Below are 14,812 nucleotides of genomic sequence, written 5' to 3' on the forward strand. Positions count from 1 at the left end.
TGTGGCATGTTAAAACGGATTACTTAAAAAAGCATTGTAGTAAGGTGGAAGCACAAAAGCTTTACAGCCAGAAAAATCTGGGTTCAGATTCTGCTTCCCAGTCATATACTACCTATACTAACTTGAACCAATTATCTTGCCCCCTACTATTCAGTTTCCTTATCTACAGATAGGATTCATCAATCTACCATCACAAAGTTGTTTAAAGACTAAGTGAGATAAAGTTAAGTAATTACTTTCACTGTTCATAAGAGACAGCCCTCAACTGAAGTTTCCTTTTCTCTTGAGATTTACCTGAAATACATGCATTTTAATAGAATGGGAGGGAAGATGACAGACACTTTCATAGAAACTGGGAAAGGTTACAAATCCCAAAAGCATGGATTCCAAGGGGGAAATTTATTTTCCTTCAGAGAATAACAATGAAAAATTATTTCAAACAAGTACAAGCAGAAAAGAAACTGGTAGACCAAATCTGGAGTCTGTTGCTAAGGCTGTTTCTCCTTTATCCTATCATTATGCAATACTTAGCAACAGTCTGTGTGAAAGCCTCCCATATTTCCAAAGTCTCCTGGGAAAACACAAGATGGAGTATAATACCTAGGGTTTATACTGATTATGATGACAATAGATGTTCATGATGATCCAAAGTAATTAAGAAAAAGATAAATCAGTAATTGTCTAGTTAGTAAGAGAGGAAAGCATGCCACATATTTTATTTACAAAGAGATCCTTTGAAAATATTTGTAATAAAATTAGTTTCTGATAATAAAATATCTGTTGATGCTAAATTCCCTGCTCAGTGCCAGACAGAAGAGGAATTACTGTATATTAATCTAGAGAAATGAAGAATTTTTAAATATATCCTTGAGCTTGTATGTTTGACATCGTGAAGGAAAACCATATTACTTCTCAAACATCCTTTATGCCATAAGCAGAGACAGACTATTACAGGAATAAAACAACATTGTGTATTAATTTGCCATAGGTTTTTTTGAGACTACATTTTAAAAATTATTTTTTATATTTCATGTACTATCTTGGTTATCTCACTAAGCTAAAATTCATTTACTTTCATTCCAATTTATCCTTTTTTTTTTTTAAGATTTTTATTTATTTGACAGAGATAGAGATAGCCAGGAAGAGAGGGAACAGAAGCAGGGGGAGTGGGAGAGGAAGAAGCAGGCTTCCAGTGGAGGAGCCTGATGTGGGGCTCGACAGAACGCTGGGATCACACCCTGAGCCGAAGGCAGATGCTTAATTAACGACTGAGCCACCCAGGCGTCCCTCCAATTTATCCTCTTGACTTAGGCTGTCCAGTATAAACTCGAGAAACCAGAAATTCAACAGGAACAAATCACAGCAAATAAAATACACAGAGTTTGAAAGCTAGAAAATAATGTTCTAGGTGTCATGACATCAGAACAAAAGTCGAAAAAGTTTTGTTGGATGAATCTACAGTGAACTGGGTAAAACTGCCTATGACCCAGTAATATTAAAAAAATGCCACTTGGTCTGTTAAAGTTCCCAATGTGCCAAAGTATTTGATATCATATTACCTATGATATGAGTTACTGGGGCTCCAGGTTTTGGGGAGTGTTGTTGGAGTAAATTTTTTTTAAAAGACATGCAAAAATTAGGCTTTGGCCTAAGTATCCAGCCACAGCATGTTTCTCCATTCTGCCTTGGCCTGCTTCAAGTCATTTCTGGATCCCTGAATATGACATGACTGGAAATTACATGATCCTTAGGTTAGTTACTATTATATCTAATCAGCGTAATAGAGCATATATATTAAAAAAGCCATGTCATCTGGATTTACTATTAGTATCTGAATATCCATTTTCCAGGTTAAGATGGTATTTTAGATATAACTTACAATAAGAATCTCCCTGTGTGGGGCGCCTGGGTGGCACAGCGGTTAATCGTCTGCCTTCGGCTCAGGGCGTGATCCCGGCATTACGGGATCGAGTCCCGCATCAGGCTCTTCCGCTATGAGTCTGCTTCTTCCTCTCCCACTCCCCCTGCTTGTGTTCCCTCTCTCGCTGGCTGTCTTTCTCTGTCGAATAAATAAAATCTTTAAAAAAAAAAGAATCTCCCTGTGTGCTTTATATATTGAAATTTTATCAATCAGATGAAGTACAACCGTACATTAATATAAGAGAAAAACGTGTAATTAATGATTATGAAAACCATTTTGTGTACAAAAGAAACTAACACTCTTCAAATAGCCAAGTAGAAAACTGGAGTAATGATATTGAGAGAGTAATTTAGGTATTGATTTTAAGAATATTATACACTGTTTGAGCTGACAAATGATTATAAAAATTTAAATGAAAAATACAAAACAGGGGTGCCTGAATGGCTCAGATGGTTAAGCGTCTGCCTTCGGCTCAAGTCATGATCCCGGGGTCCTGGGATCAAACCCCACATTGGGCTCCCTGCTCAGTGGGGAGCCGGCTTCTCCCTCTCCTTCTACTGCTCCCCCTGCTTGTGCTCTCTCACTCTGTCAAATGAATTAAAAAAAAAAAAAAGAAAAATACAAAACAGAATAGAAATTATGTCATAATTCTATTTTTATCCATTTATTTGGCATTCTAACATTCATAACATTAAACAGAATAACTTCTAAAGAATATTTTTAATTATTTAATCCCACGAATCTTTCAAGAAAAAATCCTATTTGAGAATTCACATCTTTTGTGGATGGATTAAAAACAGAATGTTAACTTTGCTACCTCAAAATTTCATGAGAAAAAAACTCTAGGGGTGCCTGGGTGGCTCAGTCATTAATCGTCTGTGCCTTCAGCTCAGGTCGTGATCCCAGGGTGCCGGGATTGAGCCCCGTGTCAGGCTCCCTGCTCAGCGGGAAGCCTGCTTCTCCCTCCCCCACTCCCCCTGCTTGTGTTCCCTCTCTCACTGTCTCTCTCTCTCTCTCTGTCAAATAGATAAATAAAATCTTAAAAAAAAAAAAGAAAACTTTAAAGTTATGTGTCACATAATCAATCATCTTTGCTCCAGATATTAAAAAAAATATGTAAAAAGGAAAATGTTAGAGGAAAAAAAAGTTCCCCCAACTATCTTGTATTCCACTAATCTCAGTTGAAAGTGACCCCGTATTCAGTACCCATAATGTGCATTACAGCAATTACAGCAGTAATTTAGCAATAGGCAGTATTGAGAAATTATTACTTCACTGGAATTTCCTATTTTTAAAAATAGACCACTAAAATTTCTAATAATAAATTATAATAATTGGAGGATATTTCAGTTTTATTCATGTATTCCAGAAATTTAATCTATGATGATGATATTAACTTTAGTCTAAGGTTTGGTCAAATGTTGGTTTTCACACTTGGATATCTGTAATTTTTTTAAAAACGTATGTTTGGTACGATATGTATATACAGCCAAAATATGTAGGTATTTCTTACATAAATGCATTATTCACTTCCATTTTTGTTTGCTTACATAAAACATAATTTTAAAATAGACTCCTATATATGCCAAGGATGTAGAAATCAACCCACAAGCTCCTTTATGGGCCAAAGAGTAGCCTTTATAAAGAACTCAAACCCCACACACAAGAACCAGTGATCTAATGTTTTATTGTCAACTACCAGTCATCAAGAAAAATCCAAGCAAAAGAGGTGTTGGCTCTTCTGATCTCTATGCATTTTCAATAAATTCTCTTAATAGGTTAAGACCAGTATACAATGGAAGAATTCTTGTCTTCCATAGCTAAAAATGTGCAGATGTAACTAGATTTAACTGATTTCATACTCTTAAAAGTATGTGAAAATTAATATTCTTTATACATTCAATTTTTAATATTTTAGGATTTAGAAAAACTTTGTCACATAAGATGAATTTATAATAAAGTAGGCTGAAATTGCCTGGGATCAAGTAATATCTAACAGGAAAAAAAAAAAAACCCAAATCCTTTTAGGAATCCAATATCCCAGTCCAGCATCTGGTGTCAGATTTACTACCATCATGAGGCAATGGTGGCAAGGAAAAGAGTACAAAATCAAATGCTATGAGACACAGACTGTGGTAAGTAGTTATTTACCCTCTAAATCTGTTTCCTAAACTATAAAATGAAGATACTGATATCTGTCCTGTCTACATGAATCAAATGAATTAAAGTATGTGAACTATAAATAGCAATATATGTAAAATATAGAGTATCATGAGTTCTAAACCTAGGTTCTTTTTTTCTGTCACTTTTATATATAGTTAATGATTTTTACATGGTTTTATAATTTTAATGATAATTAACTTAGGATTCCCTTTATACACTCCTTGGGATTTCCTTTGGTTATTTGCCACTCAAAAATGTGGGTTTTATGAAAGTTGGAGTATTATAAGAGTTCATTTGAAGTAGTAATGTTAAGCCATGAACTCACATAAAAAAACAAAGCAAAGCATGGGGTGCCTGGGTGGCTTAGTCAGTTAAATGTCTGACTCCATCTCAGCTCAGGTCTTGGTGTCAGATTATGAGTTCAAGCCCTGCACTGGGCTCTGGAGCCTACTCAAAGAAAGAAAGAAAGAAAGAAAGAAAGAAAGAAAGAAAGAAAAGGCAAGATAAAATAAATATAAAGCTATTTTACATTAGAGAAAGGTTGCTCTTTGCCAAGAGTAATAATAATCTGCTGAAACTGCTTTTGCAAAGGTCATCCAATGACTGCTATTTGGGTTGGTACATGGCATCAGCACTCAAGCAACAACAGCCCCCAGGACCCAAACACCTCGAAAAAGATATTAGAAATAGTATCTCCTCATAACAGTATCATCACCTCAGAAAGTTCAACCATAAAATCAAAGTAAGATGAACCAAAACAGAGATGAGGAAGTCAGACACACAGGACCAAGTAAAAGATGACTAATTAAATTTAATATATTAACATGCAATGAAAAGAAATGTACCTATCAGAAAGGAGGGCTGGTTAGCAATAGAAATGATGAAAAAAGAAAGGTAGAGAGACAAATGTGGCCAGTGCCCATTTAAGCACTGCCCAGGAGAGGGGATATCCTGTAAGGCTGACAGATTCAAGTAACTGCTTGGAAGATACATTATGAAGATGGAAATATCACTTTATCAGGGCTTGATGCCATTTAAAATTCCAGTCACTTACAATCAACGCCCTCATTCTAATCCCATGCTTCTGTTCATCAGGCAATTTTTGGTAATTTGGTTTTCCATATAGCATTCTACATGGAGAGAATACCCTCCCTGATGCAAATATCTAAATATCTAATCCTCATTTTACATGACGGAATTGGTATTCTGATACACACACACACACACACACACACACACACACACACACACGTTCTCTTGTGATAGGGATGTCTATCCTCGAATAAAAATGCAGGCTCTAGCATCAGATTATTTGAGTACCCACTGATGTACTCTGTGACCTTGGGAAATTCATCAATCTCTTAGTGTCTATTTCCTTATTTGTAAAATGAAGGTTGCTGTGTAGGGTTGTCATGAAGATTACATGCAGTAATTCAAGTAAATCACTTAAAACAGAACCTGGCATATAGTAAGCACCACGTAAATGTTAGCCACTTTTATTACTTTTTAGCATGAATTAACATCTCCAAGTCTGATCAGCTCTGACACTGATCCTTTTCTGAATCTGGAAAACTGAGGCAAGGCCACTGGGGGCATCGATGCACAACAGAATACTGTGACAGTCCGAGACTGACTGGAAGCTTGACCCGGTGAATTCAAGGCCACCCATCTCTGAGATTTTTTTGGAAACCAGATCACCTGTCTGTCCAGGTGAAAACCCGCCTTCATTGCATAACGAAGGGTCACAAACTCAAATGACTACGTGGTCAGGCAAGTCACCCAATGAGTAGACCTCGGGTGCTGAGTTTACAGAGAAAGTATCAGTGAACACAGGTCAAGTCTAATGGCATTCAAACACAAATATTTTTAAACATCGTGTCAGGCAAACAACCATGTGGACATTTTATGTGTGAAGGCCAGCTGCTTGCAAGCCCTGAAGCACTCTTTCATTCATGCTTTTCAAGGTCCTAATTTAGGATATCCTGTGGCCAATTTCCAACCCTTTCCTTTATCTGCTCTATGATCATCCCTTCCTTGAAACGTTCTCCTCCCTTGGCTTCCAGAAAACTTGTCTTCTTTATGGTCTACCACACATACCTGGGTGATCTCATCATTTTGACTAACATCTTTGCTAAAAACTCTGAGATCTTTATCTCCAGTTCTATCAACTCTAAGAAATATCTCATGAATTTTGCCTTTTATCTGCTTTCTTATTGCCAATGCTTTTGATCTGGTGCTCATTACTCAATTTCTACAATTTTACAGTAGCTTTGACTCATTACTTTCATACGCCACATCGATCAGCAGATCCTATTGGTTCTATCTCCAAACCACATCCAAAATCCAACCATTTTCTCCTCACTGGCCTAAAACCATCATCACTTGTCACTGATATTACCATAAGCAACTTCCTTTTTACCATTCCTTTACCACGGAGTGACCGTGCTCCTCCTCTGCTCAAATCCTCCAGTGGCTCCTTACCACTCGGAGTGAAATCCAAGCTCCTGAAAATGGCTTTACACGGCCCTACGCAACTGCCCCTGTTGCCCACCTAACTTCATCTCTTACTTCTCTCCCCCTTGCTCTTTCCTTAACTACACTAGGCTCAATCCGGGTTCTAGGCTTTTTTCACCTTCTGTTCCCTTTATCTAAAATCCTTTCCCCACAGACATACTGGGCCTGAACTGCTCTCTTATTCCACGGCTTTACTCAAATGTTACTTTTTCCGTTGAATATTTCCCTAAAACCTATTTAAAATGGAAATACCCTCCCTACACCCATTACGATACCCCGCCTCCCTTTCTACTTTATCAGCATTGAACACATTTGTTTTTCATGTTTAGCATCGCTTTCTCCAAAGAACATGTAAGCTCCATTAGGCAAATGATTTTTGTCTTTACTGCTGTGTTCCCCAAGTCCAAAACAATATATATTAAATATCAGATACTTAATGAAAATTATTTAAAGTTCCCTAAATTGTCTTCCGTCTACTGATCTCCCTTTCTGTAGTCTGTCTCCTCCTAGCCCCTAGGTATCATGCCAAAAAAGGCATCTGAACATTCTACCGCTTAAAAAACCTTGATGACAGGAGTGCCTGCCCCGTGGGCTCAGTCAGAAGAACACATGACTCTTGATCTTGGGATCGCAAGTTTGAGCCTCACGCTGGGTATAGAGATTACTCGAGTAAATAAATAAATAAACTTTAAAAAAATAAAAAACTTTGGGGCGCCTCAGTCGTTAAGCATCTGCCTTCGGCTCAGGGCGTGATCCCGGAGTCCTGGGATCGAACCCCACATCGGGCTCCTCCACTGGGAGCCTGCTTCTCCCACTCCCACTCCCCCTGCTTGTGTTCCCTCTCTCACTGGCTGTCTCTCTCTCTGTCAAATAAATAAATAAAATCTTTAAAAAGAAAAACAAACTTTGATGAGATCTTTACATCATTCAGGGTCAGATCCCTAGTTCACTGAAGCTTTTCCTCATTCCCCAAAATATGTTGCACATGTTTCACATACTAACAATTTTAGCATCTCTGAACCCACCATGCCAGTTCACTTCTTCGTGCTTTTCATATATTTGACTCTGCTTGGCCAAACTTTTACTCATCCTCCAAATGTAGCTAATTCCATGATGCCTCCCTGAAGCTCCCATCTATGCCACCATGGCACTCAATTTATACCTTTGTTATAGGACTAGTGCTATAACTATGCATTACCAGTCTGTTTCTCCTACTACATTAAAAGATCAAGAGAGCAAGTGCAGTGATATTGTATTCAGATTTGTTTCCCCAGTGCTTAATACTATATACGTGGCACAGAAATCTGTTGAATGAAAATTTAATCAATGAAAATTTAAAAGTAAATGGAACAGTTTGTTTATGAAGGGCTGGGAAAAGAAAAATGTCTAAGAGTCAAAGTGCTTTCCTACATCAAACCTGAACGTGATGTATAACTTGAGTTTTTTACATTTGCTAAAGAAAAGCTCATTTTGATAGTTTTAACAATAAATTAGTAGATTCAGGAGTAAATAATAAACTAATGATAAAATTTAAGTTTTTCAAGATGAAAAGTGTTCTGAAGATTGGTTGTACAACGATGTGAAGGTACTTAACACTACTGAACTGGCCACTTAGAAATGGTTAAGATGTAAATTTTACACGTGTATTTCACCACAATTAAAAATAAATTAATTAGTAGCCTAGTGAGGGGGGGCATTTGCTCAAGTATACATATTAATTTATAAACCAGGTATAGAACATCAAGTGAACTCTAATGTAATTTTTTAAATTAAAATTACTGACTTATTAAAGTAGGAAGGGAGATTGGATATCACCTAGTTCAACTACCTCATTTCACAAATAAGAAAAATAATCATGGAAAACAGGAAAATATTAACTAAGAGGAAAAACCAGGATTAAAACCCAGGTTTTACTAAGAATGCAGGGCTCTCTTAATTGCACCACATGACAATCCCTAACAATTTAGAAAGTAGAGGCTAGAACTTATTGTATTCCATCCACATGCAAACATAATGAAGAGTGAAAGTAATACTTCAGGTAGGAGTTTGCATACCTAGGCTCTATCTAGCCTCTATCTATGGTTATCTCGTGAACAAGTTACTGAGCATTGTAATACTATACTACCTCATGGGATTAATGTGAGAATCAAATGAAAACCCTGTTACAAATGGAGAGTGTATCATCGTCTCTATCATCATCCTTTCAGATTCTCCAGGGTAGTCTCTTAGTAATGTTTTAATAATTATGTGGGGGAGACAGAGCAGGGAGAAAAATATAAACTATTATAATTCTGACTACTTGGAGTTTGGTTCTTGTTTTACATGAGGAAGGAGAGTGGGGGAGAAGAGGGAAAGAACATAGAAGGTTGTTTATAATGGGCAAAGAATAACCTCTTCCCAAAGTAAAGTATTATAAATAGCTCTTATCAATTAAAGACTCAGAATCACAAGCTCTTACATTACTCATGTTAAAATTATCATTTTTCCCAGTCTAGACTCTGTAAAACTTTTTACTTTTAGCATATTTCAGAAAATTATGTAATAGTTACTTAGGTATATATTTATCTTTCCTACTCTACTGTACATGTGTCCAAACAGGGACTCATAGTATTTAGCCTTTAAAAGTTGTGTATTGTTTTAACTGGGTCAACATCCAGTGAAATATAAAGCTAGATGGCTGAAGCTGTGCCTCAGACAACTGGATGAAAGGGAAGAATTGAATGAAAAGAGAGACAAGAATTTTATCTATCTCCCTTTGGCTTCCCCCAATTCCTTCTCCACCTCTGTTCTTGATTTCTCAGATACCACGCAGAAGTCCTCTACTAATATTCTATATATCCACAAGTTCATTTATGTATATTGTTACATTTAGTAACACATATAAAAATACCATGTTTTCACTCCAGGCATGAAAATATTTAAAGAAAAGTACACCGAATCAGTATTTTTTAAAAAAGCAACCTCATCTGGCAAACAAATCTTGTGTAAAATGGTCACCATATAAAACATGTGCAAGAAAACTACCATTTTTTAAAAGAAAAAAACCTGCATCTTCTGTGAATTTCCATTTCCATTTAAAATCTCATTCTGATGTAAATTATAATAGTAATATTTTAATTTGTATAAAGCAGTTGTAAATAAAGATCATATATGCAACTTTTTCCCTTGTACTCACAATATGACTTAACTTTAAGAAAATATCAGAAAAAGGATATCCTTGAAATAATGCCTAGCTCCAAATACTGGAATTCATATATCTTCTCCAATAATTCACAGAGACTTGTATTACAGTATAGAATAGCTATAACATGGAAGCACCAAACATTTCGGGATTCCACAGACTAGTCCATTTTTCCCCACATTTCTTAAGAATCACCTGGGCAGGCTATTAAAAATAGATGAACACAATCCTCCCCTGGAGATTGTCATTCAGTTGCTCTGGGCAAGACAAAAATCTTTATTCCTTAAAGTGATTTTGATGGTTAGCTAAGATTGTAAAACATTAATCTAGTATAGTGATTCTCAATTTGGCACATGTTAGAATTGCCTGAGGAGCTTTAAAAAATTTTTAAACCCAGGCTGAAGCTCAGACCAATAGAAATGATAACAACACTTTTTTAAAAGGCTTCCCAGAGGAGGCTGAAAAACACTGACCCGGTAAAAACTTGAAAAAATCCTGTAGAACCCTCTCATCAATAAAGAAACTAGGCTTGCTGAAGTTCACAAAACTAAGTGGTAGCAAAGCTGGAGCTAGACCATTTCCTGACTCCCAATACACTTCATTTTTTGATGTAATTGTTTTCCATATAGGTCGACATAAAAAAAAAGTGTGAAAAAGTTAAACCATCTCTTCTTGCCTCAAAATAATACTGTCATTTAACAACTGAGTAAGTTAAAATGAAACTTACTTTTTTGTTTCAATATCACTAGTAAATATTTTCTCAATGCTAATATAAAACAAAAAAGACTAAATATCACTATTTAATCTTTAGTTCTTAGTACTAAGCTGTTAATAAATCTTACAAAAACTTCTTTAAAAATTTTTTAACTTCTAATTCAATATTTTAAAATTCCAAATTCTTTTTGATGTCTGGCATCACAGTTCCTTACTGGCAAAGTTATTTCCATACCTGAATTTGGTGACAAGGTTTCTTCATTACATAGAATACGTAATTCTACATATTGAAGCTGCTTTGTGAACAGACCAACACATTTCCTTTTTCTATACAAAATAATTCCACAGATATTCAGAGTGGGAAATTCAGAATGGGAAATTTCTCAAAATATTGTTAACCCATTCCAAGAATTCTGTCATTTTAGTGACAAAATAATGTAAAATAATCATGAAAGATATGTCAAGTGCAAGCTTATATTGCCATAATTTTTAAGAGTGTTTTTTTACTTTCTAAAAATTACTGTATGTTTAATTGACTTGTCTTCTGGTGATCTACTTGCATTACTAGGATATCAAAGTTGTTGAAATATTTTTATCACTCTCAAGGTTGCCAAATGTTTAGATATTTCAAATTTCAGTATGTTTGTTACTTCTACTTGTGGAGTTAGAAAAAAAAGTGTGTGGAATGCTTCGCCAAAAGCATATCACATTACTCCACAGGTAAAAATTAGGCAATTTGTATCTAGTTTAGACTAGAGTACAATGTATACTTTTGATTACTTCTATTTACAAAGGAGAAATTGCCAGGTTCCATATTTTTAAATATTCTAAATAAGAATCAGATGCAACAGATTTTATTCCAGTAATTTAATGAACTAAAGCCCTCTCTTCTTGTTTTTGCAATCAAGGTAGATAGCAATGTAAACTAAAAACCTAACCAAAACTTCAGTATACTATTTGCGCTTTTTAAAATATGAAAATACCCCCAAACCACTAAAAGGAACCAAGAATGTGCCCTTAAAGCAAAAACAAAATATCAGAATCTCCGTTAAATGTTCAAATTATATACAGTACTTAGAAAATGCAGCTACAGGGGATAATCCTTGGAGTTCTTAACTTCAGGAGAAAGCTGTGCTACACTAAGGTTTGCAAAGCCTCAGTATTTTGTGTTAACATTTTTAATTTGAAACTCTTTCAAATTCTGAGTAAGACTATAAATACATGGCCTTTGAGGGTTGTTTAAAATTTTTCCTAAAAAAAAAAAGTTTATTTTTAGGAGTGTGCTAGGGCAGTAGTCAAATAGAACACCAGCTATTACAAATTCCTGGCTGGTCCCATCTGGAAGTGAACGGCGGACCCTGGGCTGGGAGAGGCTTCGTTTCAGCCCAGGCTGGACCGCAGCACCGAGCCAGCACGCGGGAGGCGCCGGGCGCAGACCGAGCGGCAGACGGAGCCGCCCGGGGGCGGGGGGCTCGCACGTGCCGGCCGGGGGCGGGGCCGGCCGGAAAGGACCCCGGCGCGGGGAGGCGGGCGCGGCCGGGCCGACCTCCCCCGCGGCCGCCAGCCTGGGCTTTACATAAGGGCGCACGTCATGGAACTGATGGAGCCACACAGAGACGTCTAAGTCATGCAGGAGGCGCGCGGCCCCGGCCCGCTCCCGCCGCCCCAGACCCCTCCTCTCATCCGACAGAAAGACAGACAAGAAGGGTTCCCGACCTGTCGTGCCCTGCATGTTCAGAGTCTGTCATGTTTGGTCAAGAACGGGGCGGGGCTGGAGGACAGGTCTGCGAGGCCGGCGGCGGCGGGGCGCTGGGAGGACCCCTGCGCCGCCTGCGGGTACCTGCTCCCGGCCGCCGCCGAGAGGTGACGAAGTGGTAAAAACTCACGGTTACTAGTGAGCGACACAGACACAGACTTTCCAGTCTATTAACAACCACGCCAGAGAGATGGGGCTCTAACTGCAAACACTGGGCAACGGCCCCGCGCTGCCGGCGCTGCCGCTTTAGTCTCTATTCGCCGCCGGTGGCTGAGGCTTGGGAGCGGGCGGGCGGGCGGCGTGCAGCGACGCGGGGATTTGGACACTGGCCGTAACGGTGATTTCTCCTCACCAACATGGCGGCACCCGAGACAGGCGGCTCGATAAAATGGCGCCTGCCGCAACACCTAGCCCGGGACTAAAGGGCAGGAGAGATTCCTCCGCGTGCCGCGGCCCTTGCCCGGCCCGCAGGGGCCGAGCGCGTTGGCCATTGGAGGAGGCAGCCCGTCAATCACCCCCAGGGGCGGGTCCCCTTCCTTCTCTGTGAAGCGGCGGAGGCGGCAGCCAGCTAGCGTAGACGGGCGGCGCCTGGGGTGGCACTGGGCGGGGGAGGAGGCCTGCGAGCCCCGTGCTGTTGATCCGCGCTTTCGGGCGCATCTGGCGGGCTGGGAAACGGGCGGAGGGGTTCAAGACGCACCCTAACAAACGGGCCCCCAAAGCCATTCTGCGGCCGGGTTAGGGGTGGGGTGATAAAGAACAGGCGGGTGTTGGGTCTTTTAAAAAATCACCTCGGTCGCTTAAATAATGGGAAAATGTGCTTCCTCCTACAAGGTAGCGCCTCTTTTTGTAATGCCTAGTGCTCATAATCGCGTTTTGAAGAAAGTAGCTTGGCATGTGACTTTTTCTCATAGTTAATAATAAATTTACCTACCCAATTATTAAATAATAATAAATTATTAATAAAAGTTAAAAGTAAATCAGATTTGTTATTTAAAAACATTAATATTCCATATGTAAAATATACACAAATATTTTCTAAATAAGTCACACGTCTTTATACTTATGAACGTGACCTTTAGCAATAATTTTTTTAAAAACAAGTCAATGTTTTGGCCTATTTAATAAATTAATTTCCTTCTGAAGGAAAGTTCCTTGTTTTGTAATGAAAAGATGAACTTCATGGTAAATCCTCTCAGATACTGACTTCGTGGTAGTGAATGCATTTGACTAGTGCATAAATGCAGTGCATTCAGAAGCAATCGCAATTAATAAATTTTAAAATAAAAAAATTAGATATGTACATTGAAAAAAAGAAAAGAAATCGCAATTTTTTTTGTTGTTGTTAAGTTGAATGCAGCCATTGACAAGACCTGCACACTGATAGATAATTCCACAGGCACTTGCCGCATTTCAACATAATACATTCCTAGGACACTCAAAAAGCAGGTCTATTTTGTCTGGAGTAACAGTAATTAGCATTTGGAGTTAGATTAGAATCTCTAGGTCTTTGTCTATTATAACTATCTTAATTTAGGTTTTACTGTAACTAATTCAGATAGCCGACTTCTCATGCTCCCACACTTAACGACTGAGCCACCCAGGTGCCCTCTCCCTTTATTATTATTTTTAAATAGCTTTATTGATATAAAAGCATATACCTGAAATTTTACCCATTTTAAGTGTACAATTTAATGACTTTTAGTAAATTTGCCAAGTAATGCAGCCATCACCGACGTTCAGTTTCAGAACATTCCATTCCCGCAAGTGCCTATTTACAATTAATCCTGTCTTGCCACCCCTGCCTCAGGCAACTGAAAATCTACTTTCTGTCTCTATAGATTTGCCTTTTTGAACATTTCATGTAGATTGAATATGTTATTTCATTCTCCCTTTATTTTTTATTTTTATTTTTTTTAAAGATTTTATTATTATTTATTTGACAGAGAGAAACACAGCAAGAAAGGGAACACAAGCAGGGGGAATGGGAGAGGAAGAAGCAGGCTTCCTGCTGAGCAGGGAGCCCAACTCAGGGCTGGATCCCGGGCCCTGGGATCATGACCTGAGCCCAAGGCAGACGCTTAATGACTGAGCCACCCAGGCGCCCCTCATTCTCCCTTTAAAACACCCAGTCACCTCTACACAATCTGAATGGAGTTCAGCCCTTTAGCTACAGTCAATAGTTTCTGAATAAAATCTGTTTTTGCTACTTTAATGTCTGGCTTTGTTTATCTTTGACAATCATCCCCACCCTTAACGCACACAAATACTGTAATCACTATAAAGGTGCCAACAGGGGAAGGAGTGCTACTGGCATCTAGTGGGGAGAAGCCAGGGGTGCTGCTAAACATCCTATCATGCATAGGACTGTCACTCAGCCCAAAATGTCAAAATGCTCAGGTTGAAAAGCTCTGCTCTTGACAAGCAGAACTCAAAGTTTTGGGGATTAGAAGCAAAAATTAAAAAAAAAAAAAAAAAAAAAAAAAAAGCAAGACTTTTACTACGGTCTCCAGGGTTAATAAAGGAAGGGTCGACTCCCATTTCCATGGTTTGTTTCCCAGGCCCA

General features: G+C 38.4%; 1 protein-coding gene across 4 annotated transcripts in view; it reads right to left on the minus strand.

Moving 5' to 3' along the window:
• ZC3H6 (zinc finger CCCH-type containing 6) overlaps positions 1-12,350 on the minus strand; it is a 60,826-nt gene extending 48,476 nt beyond the window's left edge. For 2 of the 4 annotated variants that reach the window (XM_087863667.1, XM_087863666.1), the window contains exon 1: positions 12,210-12,350. In XM_087863667.1, the coding sequence (XP_087719793.1) occupies positions 12,210-12,241 (32 nt within the window). In that variant the 5' untranslated portion in view covers positions 12,242-12,350. The other 2 variants (XM_087863668.1, XM_087863669.1) reach the window with 2 other exon arrangements.
• Positions 12,351-14,812: the final 2,462 nt, after the last annotated feature.

This window comes from Ursus americanus, chromosome 7 (genome assembly GCF_024610735.1).
Source record: "Ursus americanus isolate L20-20 chromosome 7, mUrsAme1.1.p, whole genome shotgun sequence".
Lineage (NCBI taxonomy): Eukaryota > Metazoa > Chordata > Mammalia > Carnivora > Ursidae > Ursus > Ursus americanus.